Here is a 16,747-nt window from a genome sequence, read left to right as displayed (position 1 = left end):
TAATTTGGTATGTAGAGGATGGAAAGAAATGAAATGAAGAAAAAAAGAGAAGATTGCAAGAGTGAAAAATGGTCTTCGTGTCTCTGCTTTCAACTATGAGCCTGGATTTGGATGGTGTGCTCATATATCACTGAGATAAAATGTGAAATTTGAGATTTAAAAATTTTTAATTTTTATTTATATTTTTTAAGCTTTAACGTAAATTTTTTGTACAATGACCATTAGAAGATTCATTGGAACAAAATATTTAAATTATTTTTACTCTATATTTTATTTTGGATTAAATAGTAATATATCCTTCAAACTATAGATTCAGAAGCATTTGTAATTTTAAACTCATATTTTATACAATATTTTTTTATAACTTTTAAAAATAGTGTAATATAATTCTATCATTAATAAAAGTTAATTTTAACTTTTAGAAGATCATAAAATGATAAAAAAGACTTTAAAAATTATAGAAAGGAACTAATAAAATATTCTTAATCCTTTTTTATAATTTTTGGATTCTTTCTATAATTTTTTTGTCTTTTTAATAAAATATTTTTAATCCTTTTTGTAATTTTTGGATTCTTTTTGTCATTTTTTGGTCCTTTTCTGTGGTTTTTTTAGTTTTTTTTTTGTCATTTTTTAATCAACTAATAGTTAAAGTTAATTTTTGATATAGATTATATTGTATTATTTTTAAAAGTTAAGAAAGACTATTAATTAAAAAATAAATTTAAGATCTCAAACGCTCATGAACTTATAATTTAAGAGCCAAATTATTATTTAACATTTTTATTTTGATTGTGGTAAAAGCTTAAAATTTCATAAATAGAATGTAATAAATTCAAACCATTTAATTTTAATTTAGACAATCTAAATTTATACTAATTCTGGTTCTATTTGTAAGGTAGGTAGAGATGATCCCCCCTAATTATGAGGTATGTTATTAATTTTTATCACAAGTTTTTTTTTTTTTTATCCTCTTTCATTAAATGTTGGTGTGTATTATTGAAAATTCATTTAGATTCCTCACTCTTTCCTTTGTGAATAAGGACAAAATTAAAAGCTCATTATATTTTTAAATAGAATTAATAAATTTTAATATTTTTAATTTTAATAAAATATGTTATAAATGACTTATTAACAAAATCGTGAAAATATGATCATTCCATGCTCATCTAAGCATGGGATTGAATCCTAGGCATCAAAAGAGTCATTTGTGTCTATTGGTTGAAAGATTTAGAGCCTGTTTGGATTATCATATTAATTGATTTTGAGGCCTAAATAATTGATTATTGAAGAAAAAATAGCCAAACAGCAAAAAAAAGTCAATAATTAATTATTGAACCAAAATCATTTTTTGAAATAAGCTCCAGAAGGTTACTTATAAATTTAATTTTATTGTTAAATAATATATTTTACTTCTAAAATAAAGTTGAACAAAATTAATAATATTAAATACAACTTTATCAATAATTTAATTTTAAAAAGTAATATCTTTTATGATAATTTAAATAACTAAAATTAATTTTAGTATTCAAACAGATTACATTATAATATAATTAATTATAATTAAAATAAATTATATTAATTAATTATTTTTATAATCAATTATATTTAATTAAAAATTCAAACGGGCACTTACAGAAAAGGAAAAATAAACCAGATGTTTTTCATGTGAAATGGATGATCTAATAGATTTTTTTCCTGAGTGTGTGTATGAAGAATTTTTTTTGGAAAAAAAAAAGAATATGAAAAACTTTTCTTAAAAACAAGATTGAAAATGCTACATCAATGTTGAGGCATGTTTACCTCCCCCGGGGTCTAGTACATGGTATAAAGAAGGAAAGGTGACAATAAAATTTTTTTAAAATATATAAATGATAATTTAATCCCTTAAAATGTCATAATTTTCTTAAAATTTTTAGAAACTTTTCTGTCATTGATGAATTTATATAAATTATCAAATTATCCTTGTTAAAAATAAAGGATTCACAAGTTTTTTTTAAATATTCACAACTTTTCTTCTTATATTCGCAACAATGCAATAGCAAATGAGAAATTTAACATGCAAAGTGATTTGCTGTTGTATTGTTGCGAATATAAGAAGAAAAGTTGTAAATATTTAAACAAAACTTGTGAATCCTTTATTTTCAACAAGGACAATTTAGTAATTTATATAAATTTATTAATGACAGAAAAGTCACAAGAAACTTTAAGAAAATTATGACATTTTAAAAAATTAAATTATTATTTATATATTTCAGAGAAATTTTATTATCATTTTTTTTATAAAAAACAAAATCAGATTGGTTGATTGAACTGGTAACTCGATGAACAGGTTACCTGCCCAGTCCTGTTAATGAGTTGAACCAAATAGGTATCGAATTGATCAACTCAAACTTCAACCTCGTCAGCCAGAATAGGATAATAGGTTAACCTGCATACTTTTATGATTTTTTTTTCTTTTCTTTCTCTCTCTCCTTTTCTAAATATTAAACCGTAAATCAAATCCAAATTCCTTAATTAATATTTTTAATGTTGTTGTATTTTATTATTTTTATAAACTTGTAATTAATATTTATATAAGGCATGTATAAGATGTTATTTGTATAAGACATGTATAAGATGTTATTTGTATAAGACATGTATAAGGACTTCTTTATTAGAATGTTACTGTTTTTTCATAATTAAATATGAATACTTTTGTATCTTTAAATTTAAATATGTTATTTTAATTATGATCAATCTAATTTTAGATTGACCTCTAGTTAGATCACTAACCATTAAATTATTGTCTCAATCAGCTTAATGATTAATTTAGTTTTCAATACCTTAATATGATGGATCATGCGTGTTTGCTTTTCAAAAGTTAAAAGAATATTTACTAAGTTAACAGTAAAAACAACTCTTATTTATGACTTTTACATAATTTTTAAGACTTGTGGATGGACTTTCAAAGCTCAAAATAATCTTTTTATTCACGTAAAATTTTTAAAGAATGTATTATTTAACGAGATTTTTGGATGTGTTAGAAGTATGTCTTAGCTTTGGTGAGTTTCTTATGCTCAACTCATTTAAACTTTTATCAATCAATCAAGAGATTAGATGTGGTATCCAAACACCTTCCATGTCTACATAAACTTGAAAAAAATAAAAAAAAAAAGAGCGGGAAAGGGCTAAAAAAAATGAAGAAGAAGAAGAAAGAAAGAAAGAAAGAAAGAAAGGCAACAATTATACTGTTTATAAATTGATTTAAAATTGTTGGCCAAAAAAACTTTTTTATTATGTAAAATTAATTTCAGAGTGTATCACTCTTTTCATCTGTATAGTTGTCTCTCTATAATCCTAATATTCTATTCAAAATTAGATGAAGTGTAAAAAGCAAATATGTTAAAGTAAAAAAATGGGGCAAGTGGTGAACCAAAAAAAAAAAAAACCTTGGGGCAAGTGAGTTTTTAAAATGACTCTTTTATTTTAACATATTAACTTTTTCTAAACAACAACTTTAGAAAAATAAAATTGCAAGAAGTAATTTTTTTTTTTTGGAATCACGCATAAAGTAAATTTTTCCCAATCAAGTTGTTTGGTTGCATGTGACTATTCAATCTACCAATTTCTAAACACAATTCAGAATCTAGAAAACCATATGGAGTATGTTTCCTTTGCTTTGTTATTTTAATTTCAAAAAGTTAAAGAATTAATTTTGTAGGATTTTTCTGTCCCAATATGTAGATTTTCAAAATATAGCAAAATCTGTTGCATTAAATGCTATTATAATTATTTTAATACTTTGTAAATAAATTTTTTCGTCAAAGCTAAATCTTCATTCATTATTCACTTTCCAAAACAAACCAAAAAAGAAAACTTACAGTTATATTTTTTCACTATAAATATGTACAAGATGAGCCGAGCCAATATTGCAGAAAGCACAATTACTTCTCCTAGTTTGGCATATATTTTCCATAAATTCTGAGAAAAAAAAAACTGAAACAAGTTTCCTTCATATCAGCTGTCTTTTTGGTCCTTCTTGCCACATCTGCATGTCATGGTAAATATTACTTTCCTTTGACAATACTCTCTCTTGTCCTATTTATAGGGTAGAAAGAAAAAAAATTATTTTAATCTTATTTATAAGTCAATATCATTAAATTTTTATTATAAACTTTTTTTACCCTTCATTTAATGTTGAAAAGAGAAATATATATTATTAAAATGTGTATATTTAATAGAGACAAAGTTAAAAATTTATTAAATTTTAAGATAGAATTAATGAATTTTAAGATTTTCCTTGATATTAATAAAACACGTTGAAAGTGACTTATAAAAAAAACTAGAGTAGCACTAGATATACACTCCTCTAGTCTTTATTATAGGGCGCTTTTAGAATAATTTTATTATCCTTGATATAAGATACTTAATGAGTGTTAATTACATTTTCTCAATATTACCTTTATTTAAAATTATTAATTATGAAAGGGGATGTAATACAAATTTAAAATTTTTCATTTAAATAGGGGTAAAATTAAAAGATTTTTTTATTTTCAAACAAATTTAATGATTTAACCATCTCTTTGGAATTAAGGAGAGATAATCAAGTCATTAACTTTGCAACAAAATCCTTAAATTTTCATAATCATATATAATAGGTCCTTATTTTGTTATTTCCCTTCACACCATATGACTAATTTTGTATGGTTATGAAATTTTAAAGACTTGACTGATAAATTTTAAATTTTAAGAACTAAATTCTTATTATTGATATTAACGGGGTGTGCATATGTATATTTTTTTATTGATTATACTATTCAATATACTATATACTTTAAAACCTAAAGTGAGACATGTATTGTACAAAATTTAAGATAGACCACGTGGGTCATCACTTGAGAATAGCATGGTTTTGATATGTTTATATTTTAGAAATTTTTAACCAAATCACGTATATTGAGAAAATTTTATAAAATCAGTTAGTTTACCCGTCTTGATTTTTCAAAAATCGTCAGAACATTTCAAAACTATTCTTACTCCCTATTTTATTGGATAATAATGAAGGGGAGTATATTTTAAAAAATTCTAAAAAATAGATAAATGAGGTTATAAAATTTTAATAAAAATATGCAAATTAAAACAGTAGGTAAAATTAATTAAAAGATCATTTTAACCCCACTTCTCAATTTCTTTTAAAATAAAAATTTATTAGAATCTCCAGTTCAATCTCTCCATTACCCTCCAATCAAACAGACTCACAATTTCTACTGCGACGTAATTTACATACCCTCTCTTTGAATTTGTGTTGAATAGGGAAAGAACATGTTAAATGCAATAGCAGTACTGATTGCAGTAGGCTTAATTGCATAGAAGGAGCCATGTGTGCTGGGGGGAATATGCCAATGTATTGGACAAAACAAACACAAATTAGTAAGGAATTGCACAAATGCCCATGATTGCCATCATTTAAAATGTATTCAACAGCCTTGTACTATCAAAAAATGTACCAAACAAGGGTATTGTGCCTGTGCCTGCTCTGCCCAAAACTAAATCTAATTCCAACTGTGTCATGTATTGTGTTCTCTCACACTTGTATCAGAACCATGAGTTCAATAAAATAGTCATGATTATAATTGGTTTTTAAACTTTTTTTTAATATGAATATCAATGCCCACTATAGGTTGTTTGTGAATTGCTTTCTTTTCTCTTTTTTTGTAATATAATGGGAGGCAAAAAGCCTAAACAAAGAAATAATATGGATCAACCTAGATTTGTGGTGGGTTCATTGCTACTATTGTAACCTATAATAGCTAAACACTCTACAGGCTTAGTTGTGGAAACACATAAAGTTTATATACATGTTAGTCACTAGTAAGTTTTTAGAGTCATACTTAAAAATATAAATAAATAAAACTTATAAATTTGAATTTGAGTCAAATCTATTGTTTGGGTAATTAAAAATATATAGATTTAAATTTGACCCATATTTAAATTCAAGTTATATATCAATCTGATCCTAGTGGAAATCGGCTGTCCAGTCCCAATCCTCACCAGTGGTACCGTCTTGATCGGTCCTTCGCTGTCTAGTCTTGATGGAAGTTGTTGTTCGAACTGTCAACTTTGACTAAGAACAAATCATTGACGTCTTCCAAGTTTCTTTTAAATTCAAATATAGATTTTATAATTTAAAATCTTACTTAAGATCCAAACCAAGAATTTTAATATATCATAAAAAAAGAATTTAGAATTTATAAATTTCAAATGTAATATTTCAAATACTCCCTTTATTAAAAAATGAAAGGCATTTTTTAAGGAGTTTGATGTTTAAAAATGTAAGGCATTTTGAGTCTTTCGAAGTGTAATCATTATCTTTTTTTCAAAAGTGCCTCTATTGATAATGGTTTTATATTTATTATAGGATATTTAATAGAGGTAAATATGAAAAGATAGAGTTAGTTTGAAAGTAAGTAAATAATTTATTGGAGGTAAGATTCAGTTAAAAATGCCTTATATTTTTTAATGGAGGGAGTATGAAATTTCAAATCTAAATTCATAACTCAAATTCATTCATCCAAATGTAACCTTAAAATTTAGAATAACAAAAAGAGCACATGGACTAATTAATGTGAAAACACATTAAAAAGTATAGGGATTAGTATTTATTTTTTTTCCTTTTAATTTAAAAAAGTTAAGGAATTAATTGTTTAGGATTTGTAGATTTTCAAATATACGAAGATCCGCTGCATCAAATGCTATTATAATTATTTTCTTAATTAAAGCTTTCATCAAAACTAATTAATTCATACATTGTCCACTCCCCCCAAAATAAAAGCCAACCATATCTATTTATGTTCTTTCCCTATAAATATACTCCCCCTCGTCCTAAGTATATGAATTAGTTGAGTATTCTAAATATAAAATATTAATCTCTTGTCTTTCATAGTATATTTATTATTTTTTTTTTCCCAAATTACCTCTATTGATCGCTAGCTTGAGGCTTCTAATGTCTTATTCTCTTGTGTAGTGACCCAATCCACTAATTGGTTTTTTCTTTCGATCATTAGATTTTAAATATATTTTGAATTTCTTGAAATAATAAAACGGTATAATTTTGTATTTTCTATGATTTTTTAAAAGAAAAGTATCCAAAAATTGTGCATTTTTTATTTTCTTTGAAAAAAAGTAATAAATTCAAAACTTTATCGTTTGATTACTGTAAGATATCAAAATATTTTTTATTTTATGTAAAAACTAATTATATTAAAAAAAAGAAAATTGAAAAATTGTAACATTATGAAGCAGATTAGAAGTCCCATGCTCATTGATTGCACACATTATGTTGAATGATTAAAAGAAGTGACATTTTAAGGAAACCATCAAATTTCTTTTACAAATGGATAATTTGACCCATTTTCTTAATCTATAGGAATCAGTTATTTGGCTCCTATATTTAGTAGCATAGAGAGTAATCATGTATAGAATAATCAAAATTGAAAAAATTTTTTGATAGACTCGATGTACTATGTCATCCATAGTCTAATCAATAAAATTACACAAATTCAATTAAAGAAAATATAATGTTTCATTATTTTAAATAAATTTATTTTTATAATAAAATGTCTATTTAATTTCTTACATTTTCTTTATTCACTATTATTAATAGTAAAATTAATTTATATTCAATATTATTTGAATGTTATATTTTTATTAAAGATTGACCATGAATGAGGTAGCATACCAAATTTACCAACAAGTAAAATTGATGATGTGATACACTTTTTTCCAAATCAGTCAACCCATTAGCACAATAATACATGATTGATAGTGAACAAAACCAACATTAAGCCTTTAAACTTCTCTAGCCAACAAATTGGAATTTAAGTTTTTTTCCCCAGTGACAGCCCAATATCGTTATTTTTTTCTGACATTATTAACCACAGCTATAGTTAAAATCACAATTATAATTGCCTTTTTATCCAATTAGTTTCACATTTCAATGGGACTTATTCGAGTTTGGTATTCTTTTTGGACCGTGAACTTCATATGTTATCCATGGTTCCGTTCTGTTTGGATACTTAAAAATAACCGATCATTGGAGGCTAAAAGTCATAATTTTATAAAAATAAATCTAAACACCTTTATATTTATATGTGTGTGTGTCAAAATCAACTATGAATCCAAAATTATAATTTTTTTAATAATATCTAAATGCCCCTAATATATGTTAAAATCAAGGGTAATAGAGTAAATTAACTCTTAAATTATAGGTCAAAGAGTATAGATTCTAAACTCATTTTTTGCCCAACGTTTCTCTCTCTCTCTCTCTCTTTTGAAAACAATGCAATTTGACTCTTATCATTAATAAAAGTTAACTTTAATTATTAGTTAATTAAAAAATAATAGTAAATGATGACAAAAATTACAAAAAAGGACTAGAAAAATTTTCTTGGTCCTTTTATGTAATTTTGAGATTCTTATTATTTGTAATTTTTGGATTCCTTATTGCAATTTTTTGTTCTTTTATGTAATTTTTATTTTTTTTCTATCATTTTTTGATCAACCAATCATTAAAGTTAACTTTTATTAACAATAAATTTAAATTATATCTTTTTTAAAAGTTGAAGAAAAACATTATGTTAAAAAAAATAAGTTTATAATTCCAAACTCTCTTGGATCTATAATTTCCCATTTAACCATAAAATCAATTATAAACCCAAAATCACAATTTTCTTAAAATATCCAAACACGCTTGTATAAGATATTTATGTACATGTTAGTCATCGTTAATTTTTTATAGTCATAATTAAAGGAAAAAATTAATTATTTAGTGTTTGTAGTTTTGACTCAACTGTAACTTAATTTTTAAAATTTGACTCATTATAACTTAATTTTTAAAGTTTTAACTTAATTATAACTCAGTCTCTAAACTTTAACTTTTATAACTTAGTCCTTGTATTTATTTTTAATTAGTTAAATATTGGTCCTTATATCTTAAAAATAAAAATATAAAAATTAAAATTATGTTAAAATTTATTACTAATATTTTAAATTAATAAAACCTTTTACTCTTTGTCAATATTATAAATGTTAAAATGTTAAAATGTTAAAATATTTTTAAATTTTTAAATTTTATTTTTTAAAATATAGGGACTAATATTTAAATAATTAAAGCTATAGAAATTGAGTTGGAAGAAGAAAAATTTAGAAACTGAGTTATAAATGAATTAAAATTATAAAAATTAAATTACAATGAATTAAAATTTAGGATTAAGTTATAACTAGATCAAAACTATAAAAATTATTATTTTTTTTTGATTAAAAATATACGAATTAACGTTGCTAACACATGAAACTTAAAGAACTTGGAGTAATGAAACAAGTACATGGACTAATAGAAAAACACAATAAAAGTATATGGGCCATTATTTATATTTACATTTTTAATTTGCAAAAGTTAAGGAATTAATTACGTAGGATTTTTCTTTACTGATATGTAGATTTTCAAATATACCAAGATCATACAATATTATTCACTTCCGTTAAAAAAGGAAGAAGAAGAAGAAGCTTACATATGTATTTATATTCTCATCATAATATATGTATAAAATGAGCTCAACCAGTTTGCAAAAAGCACAATTACTTCTCTAGTTTAGCAAATATTTTCCATAAATTTAGAAAACAAAGAAATCATGAAACAAGTTTCCTTCATCTCAGCTCTCTTTTTGGTTCTTCTTGCCACATCTGCATGTCATGGTAAATATCACTTTCTTTGACTTGGCAATACTAGACATCTTATTATTGTATAGAGTTTAAGCAATGCGACTTATTCTTTATTTGAGTTGTATATAATACAATGTTTTATAGATTTTATATTTTATATATTGATTGATATTTGTAAGTGTATGTATTTTTTTTTTTTTGGTTGGTTATACTATTCAATCACACCATAGCACGATATACATTTTAAAACCTGAAGTGAGACATGTATTTGTACAAAATTTAAGACAAATAACATTGTTCATCGCTTGAGAATGGTATAATTTTGATACTTTTATATATTTTACTTATATAACCGAATCATATATATATATATATATATAAACAATTTTATAATATTATTTTAATAATCTTGGATTTTCAAAAAGTATCACAACGTATCAAAAGTACAGCATACTCTCTATTTGGTTGGAGGGTAATGGAGGGAAGAAAATATTTCAATAAATTTAATTTCTAAAAAATGAATAAATGGGATTCTAAAATTTTAATAAATAGAATAGGTAAATTTAAATGGTAAGTAAAATTAAATTTTGTAACCCTATTTTTCCATTTTTTTAAAAATAATTGAATTCATTATAATCTCACATTTTCTTTATTCCTTTCCAACCAAACATACTTCTAAAAGTTTCTTTGGTCCTGCCATCTCACTTTTTCACCATGACATAGTTTATCACAACATTTCAAAACTGCTATTACTCCCTGCTTGGTTGGAAGGTAATGGGAAGGAGGGAAAATTTTAATAAATTTAGTTTCTAAAAAATGAATAAATGGTATTTTAAAATTTTAATAATTGAATAAAATATGTAAATTAAATTACTAGGTAAAATTAGTCAAAATCTTTTTAACCCCATTTCTCCATTTCTTTTAAAATTGAATTCATTAGAATCTCTCATTCCCTCAATTTCCTTCCAACCAAACAGATCCTTAAAGCCTACACGTGGCTCTATGCTCCATGTTATTTTCTTTTTTTTTTATTTATTTATGCAATTATTCATTATTCATGGATCAAGTCATGTAGGATTATATTAACAGTAAAGCTTTTCTAACAGGTATTTAACACAACTGCATACTTAAAATTCGAGCTAAAAATTACTAGTTAAACTAACAAATCTCTTAACAGTTGAACTATGTGCTCCATGCCACATTTCTACCATGACATAATTTATATCCTCTCTCTGAATTTGCGTAAAATGACCATGCAGGCATTTCAATAGGACAAGAAATTGCTCAATGTCGTAGAGATATTGATTGTTCAGGGTTGATTAATTGCCCAAAAGCTGTGTGTATTTTGGGAAAGTGCGATTGTAATGGACAAAACCCACACAACTTGGTGCAAAATTGCAAAAATGGCCATGATTGCAAAAGTTTAATATGTGTTCATAATCAGCCTTGTACTATCAAACAATGTAGTAAACAAGGGTATTGTATTTGTGCCTGTCCTGCGCAAAACTAAATCTAATCCCAATTATGTCATGTATTGTGCTCTCACTCTTGTACTAGAACCATGAGTTCAATAAAATAATATCATTATTGTAATTGGCTTTTTAACCTCTTTTTTTATCGAAATACATATCAATGCTCAATTTAATTTGGTTGTTTGTGAATTGTTTTCATTTTCTTTTTACGTGAAGAGTTATGGTAGAATAATATATTCCTCTCGTCTTAAATGTATGAACTAGTTGGGTAGTTTGTTTTTATTCTAAATATAAGGTCTCAATCTTATTTCAATTGCCTTTCACAAATTTTTTTTTTCCAAACTACCTCTATATTTTGTAGTTGGGTTAATTGAGGCTTCTAATCACATTCCCTCACACCTTTTAATTTGAAATGATCCCACCAACTGATTGATTTTTTCTTCTTTTTTTTATTTTTGATCATTAGATTTTAAATTGAAGACATTTTGATATCTTACCATGATGAAATGGTGTACTTTTATATTTTCTATGATTTTTAAAAAAAAAACCCAAAAATTGTGCGTTTTTTATTTTTTTAAAAAAACATAAAAAAGTGCAAAACTTTACCAATTGATCACTATAAGATATCAAAATATCTTTATTTTATGTAGAAACTAAGGATCATAAGAAAAAGAAAAAACTATTAAAGATCAAGACATTACAAAGCACATTGAAAGTCTCATGCCCATTGATTGCAAAAATATGTAAAATGATTAAAAGAAATTACATTTAAAGGAAACGATCAATTTTTTTTTTTTAACAAATAACTCACCCAACCAATTTTTTTAATCTAGCTCCTATATTTAGTAGGACAGAAAGTTACTATGTATAAACCAAAATTGATGATGTGAAGCATTCTATTGGTCCAAATCGATAAACCCTGTGCCTCTGAGACATATTATCAGGGATTAGCTTTTTTTATTCATAAAAATACATCTTTCATTAAACATGAATGATAATTGACACGAATTCAAGGGGTAGAAAGTTTTATTATCAAATACATCTCATTTTATCACTGACGTAGTGACGTTGGTCTGCTAAAAAAAAAAACGTTGAAAAAAAAAAAATCTGTAATATCTGATGCTTTCCTGCTTCTTGGCAATGGAAAGGGTCGAATTCGATGCCGCTTAGCTCCCTTGGTGCAGATTTCAGGTTGGCATTAAATTTCCTCTCCAAAGTTTCGCTTTTTCTGCAAAAAATTTCGGTTCGTAATGGATAGTTTCAACGCCGAAGATCTTTCAACTATCGGTGGAATCGCTACTGTTTCGATTCTACATTCCTTCATTCCCACCCACTGGCTTCCTTTCTCCATTGTCGGTCGCGCCCAGAAATGGACTCTCTCTCGGACTGTGCTCGTCAGTACGTTTCTCAATTCCTGATCTCGCACGTGCTTGATTTAGAATTTGATGTTTAGATCTCGTTTTCACGAGGAAGTTATCGTTCCAGTTTTCTGGGTACCGGGAAAATAGTGGGAAATTGGGATCTTAATGTGAAGTTGTATCGCTTACATTTGAACTGGTTTGTGTTCTGTTTTTGGTGATGTTTATGGAATCAGTCTATTTTTGTTTTTTTCACAAATTTTGCAAGGAAGATATATGTGCTAGCCTTCATGAGGGTCTCGGAATTACGATTTTCTTCTACCTTTACCAGCATCATTTGTTCCTTAAGGAAGAGCAAATGTCCTCATTCAGAGACTTGATTTCTGTAAACATACGCTAGATTTGGTGATGGGATTCTGTTGAACTTCCATATCTTTATTTTTTTAGGATTTTTTTATTTCGATCTGATATAATTAGGTGCCCTTTGTTTGATTTAATTCGATAAATATTTTACTTCAAATATCTCATAGCTTATGACCGACAGTCTTAGAATCTATCAAACTGATAACTGTTATATATATTGCTATTCTATCTCGCTGAAAGGCTGTACTTAAACGAGGCCTTCTATCAAGTATAGTAATATTTTACTCAAAAGTCTAAGGATGTTCTTTTTTTTTTTCTCTATCAACTCAATAAAGGCAATTAGATTTGTAGTGTCATCTGACAAATGCATATGCGAGCATTATTTTCAAATATTATTTACAGATCGCCTTTCAATATCCTTACTCTGTCACTTTATTCTTGCAGCTGCACTTGGAGCAATTTTGCATGTAATATCCACTTCACTTCTTGGAATAACAGCAATCACCATGGCAAATACTATTGCTGGTGAAGAAACAGTGCATAAGCTTGCTTCACTTTTGCTCATATTTCTTGGTGGTGGCTATGTTATTCTGTTTTTGTCTGGGAAGGGTGGCCATAATCATTCTCACAACCAACCCATGGAGAAAATGGCTGTTGCTGGACTCATTCTTGTTCCCGCATTATCTCCTTGTGCAACAACACTTCCAGTATTTCTAGCCGTTGGAAATTCATCTTCCATGATGGTTCTTGCCATCATAGTGCTGCTACTCAGGTTTCCTTATTTTTTATTCATTAAGATTTGGCATCTCCTTTTTATATTTGCATGGACGATGCTTCTGTGTTTGCTGTCAATCAGTCAATGTGTGATTATTTAGTTTGTTTATTTGAAAATTTTCCTATGATTAAGTGATAATTTATGATATTGGTCCTTCTATTGAATCAACACCAAACAACAACAACAATAACAAGCCTTATCCTATTAGGTAGAGTCGGCTATATGGATTGAATCGAGGGAACAAGAATTAAACTGCTTTCGCTTCATGACAATGTGTGTTTTGACACCCATAAAAGGAATATATGAATTACACTGACCAAATATGATGGAGGAAAGAACTCAGATTATTACAACTATAGACACGAAGAGCATGAAACAAAATGACTGACTACCCTTCTCTAACATTCAAGAGGGTGGGGAACTCCCCCATTGACACACTGTCACTAAGTGATAGTTTGCTTCCTTCTAACCTCAATCCCCACCATTTATATCCCATTCCCTCTCTCACTTTTACATTTCAGAGCCCATAGTGACTTACTTGGCCCATTAGTAATGGGCCCATCAAAATGCCATTTATTGCTTTAACATTTGCCTTATATAAACAAAAGTTTCAAAATTTAATTTACACCAGCATGGTTTGTAGCATTTAGGAAGCAAGTTTGGCAAACTTTCAAACTAAATACCTTAAGTTGATATTGAAAGTTCAGGTGACTTATGAGAGTCATGTTATCGGTCATGCTTTTTACTGCTTCTCTGTAGACCGGAAATGCACAATATTTCAAGTCCCATAACGTTTGAAAGTCATGTTTGAATATGTTTCATTGCCATCAAGCTTTCCTCATGACGTTGCTTTTTCAGCACTATATCTGTGATGACGTCACTTGTAGCATTGTCATTCTATGGGGCCAGTCAGCTAAAGTTTCACTGGGTGGAGCGGTATGACAAACTTCTTGTTGGTTCAGTGCTGTGTTTGGTTGGAGTTCTGACCCTAATTTTCCACGATCATGATCATGATGGACGGTTAAGCTCTTTTGGAGGGCACTCACACAGGAAAATGATTTCCCTATGAGAATCATGCATGCCCTGTTATTATGAAGCTTTTGGGCATTGCCACTGTTGCTACTTGCCATGCAAAGAATTGACCAGTTTGGTCTAGTTAATAGTGGGACGTGGAAACTTGATTTGCAGCTCTAAAGCGGCAGTTGGTGGATGAATTGCTTTGTTTTTTCTGGGGTATATTACAATTTACCCTCACGTGGTTGTCAGAAATTAGTTTTCCCCCATTTGATTAAAGTGTGTTATTCAGCCCACCTGTGGATTGGTCAGTTTCCACTTGGCCACCTGAGTCGAAAGTATGTTTCACTATTATTTTAAACAATTTCATGGTCTCATAGTTTTTGTCAATATTTGGATAGAAAATACTGCTGAATAGTTAAGTTGTTATAAACTAGACATGTTGCCTTGAATGACACCCTAAACCAGAGCCAGCTAATTTCATTGTCAATCACATATGTAATTACTCCTTCCTTTCTTGTTTAAATTGTATTGCATTTACAGTTGCTGACCTCACCGTAATTTGACAGATCACTATGGTATGCAATTTTGTTCCCTATTTCTTTTATGTTGCCAGGGAAGGAAAGCTCAATTTGTATCCCTACTATCAACAGCTATCATTCAAAAGAAAAGAAGTGTGTGCCCTTTTATTGATATCTGTGTGACTTGCATTATTTGCAGTTTTTCTGTGTTATTCAATTGGGTGATCAAATGGTACAGATGAAACTTGAGCTTCGAAAAAAATGAAGGTGTCTTTCAAACAAAAAAATTCTCTCCCTGACGGCCAAAAATTTGGACTTTGTCCTGAACTTCATGAGAGTGACATATAAATGTTTGAAATGTCCAGACGACCAGACATATGGTTTAAAATATAAGAAATTTTCATGTCTTGTGATTTTTTTTTAGGTGAGTACAAGGAATTGATCCTACTGACGTCAGAAATTTTCTCCTTCAGGGTACTATGGACATAGGGTAGACCTCTCCCAACTCTCAACTATTTATTTGAGTAATAAGAGTCCTTACTACTTATGTCAACTTAAGTTGGTCATGATTTATGATTTTATCAAGATAAGTCAACGGTGAACATCTAAATGGTGTCCTGAAATTTTATTGAGGACTCGTTAAGATTCCATTGCGAAGGGTTACTATGTAAATAAGTTGATGTGCAGGGAATCCATTTGTCAGCAGTCAGCCTGTCACTTAATTTGCTATGGAGGTTTCAATTTCTCCAATTTCAAGGGCTTGAATAGATTTCCATTTATTGATACTAAACATGGTATTTTTATGTTGATGATTTTCCGTGTTGCTTGTCCATGAGTCAGGGTTATTTATCCTTGTTCTCCTTGCATTTTTGGGTGGTATTATGATTGAATTTCCTTGTTTTTGAGAACCCAGGAGATTGTGAAAAGATTTGATTATTTGTTCATTTTCAAATGGCAATCATCAATACAAACTATAAATATCAAAATTATGGGCAGGAGTAATTTTATTCTATCATTTAATATTCTAGAAAATCTGGAGATATTATCACTATTTAGCTAGACTAATCCAGACTCTAATTGTGTGGGATTGTTCTTATCAAGAGCGGCCATACAGGACTCTCTTGACGCCTCTTGATTATGGGGAGAATTATTAATAAGTCATGAATAATACACAAATCATCTTATTTTATCAATTTTATCATGCTATATTGCTATTTAGGACCCATGCCAGGTTTTCTTTTAGAGGCATGCAACATCACGAAGCCTACTCTGTTTTTTTATTTTTTTTTATCCCAACGTTTGACTTCTTTTCCTCAATACAACATTTTAAGATCTATTATATATATATATATATATATATGAAAATTTATAAATTTGTAAAAATATTTATAAAATTAAACAGAGTAATACAAAATACTAAATGCCTAATTTCGTTTATTTTACAAGCAATTTTTATTTTAAAAATATTTTAATAAGTTTACATTTTAAAGAATCTAAATTCGAAACTGAATCTTGGGCCAAAACAATGAAATCTTATGTCTATAA

The 16,747-nt window shown here is 27.6% G+C and overlaps 1 protein-coding gene across 1 annotated transcript; it reads left to right on the top strand.

Moving 5' to 3' along the window:
* The first annotated feature begins 12,227 nt into the window (after nucleotides 1–12,227).
* Nucleotides 12,228–15,171, top strand: LOC129317696 (uncharacterized). Its single transcript, XM_054962047.1, has 3 exons — nucleotides 12,228–12,569; nucleotides 13,337–13,664; nucleotides 14,526–15,171. Exons 1-3 carry the CDS (start codon nucleotides 12,422–12,424, stop codon nucleotides 14,734–14,736), a joined length of 687 nt encoding a protein of 228 aa, XP_054818022.1. The 5' UTR covers nucleotides 12,228–12,421; the 3' UTR covers nucleotides 14,737–15,171.
* Nucleotides 15,172–16,747: the final 1,576 nt, after the last annotated feature.

The sequence above is a fragment of the Prosopis cineraria genome, unplaced genomic scaffold (assembly GCF_029017545.1).
Source record: "Prosopis cineraria cultivar Desert tree isolate PC_DT_omini unplaced genomic scaffold, ASM2901754v1 PC8, whole genome shotgun sequence".
NCBI classification, from domain to species: domain Eukaryota; kingdom Viridiplantae; phylum Streptophyta; class Magnoliopsida; order Fabales; family Fabaceae; genus Prosopis; species Prosopis cineraria.
The sequence above is the reverse complement of the archived record's forward strand: the minus strand, read 5'-3'. Positions and strand labels throughout refer to the sequence as shown.

What these genes read in the sequence shown, in the direction of transcription:
- LOC129317696 (XM_054962047.1), top strand. Translation starts at nt 12,422, where the DNA reads ATGGATAGTTTCAACGCCGAAGATCTTTCAACTATCGGTGGAATCGCT. An exon ending in CTCTCGGACTGTGCTCGTCA is followed by an intron (nt 12,570 to 13,336) that starts GTACGTTTCTCA and finishes TTATTCTTGCAG; the next exon opens with CTGCACTTGGAGCAATTTTG. An exon ending in ATCATAGTGCTGCTACTCAG is followed by an intron (nt 13,665 to 14,525) that starts GTTTCCTTATTT and finishes TTGCTTTTTCAG; the next exon opens with CACTATATCTGTGATGACGT.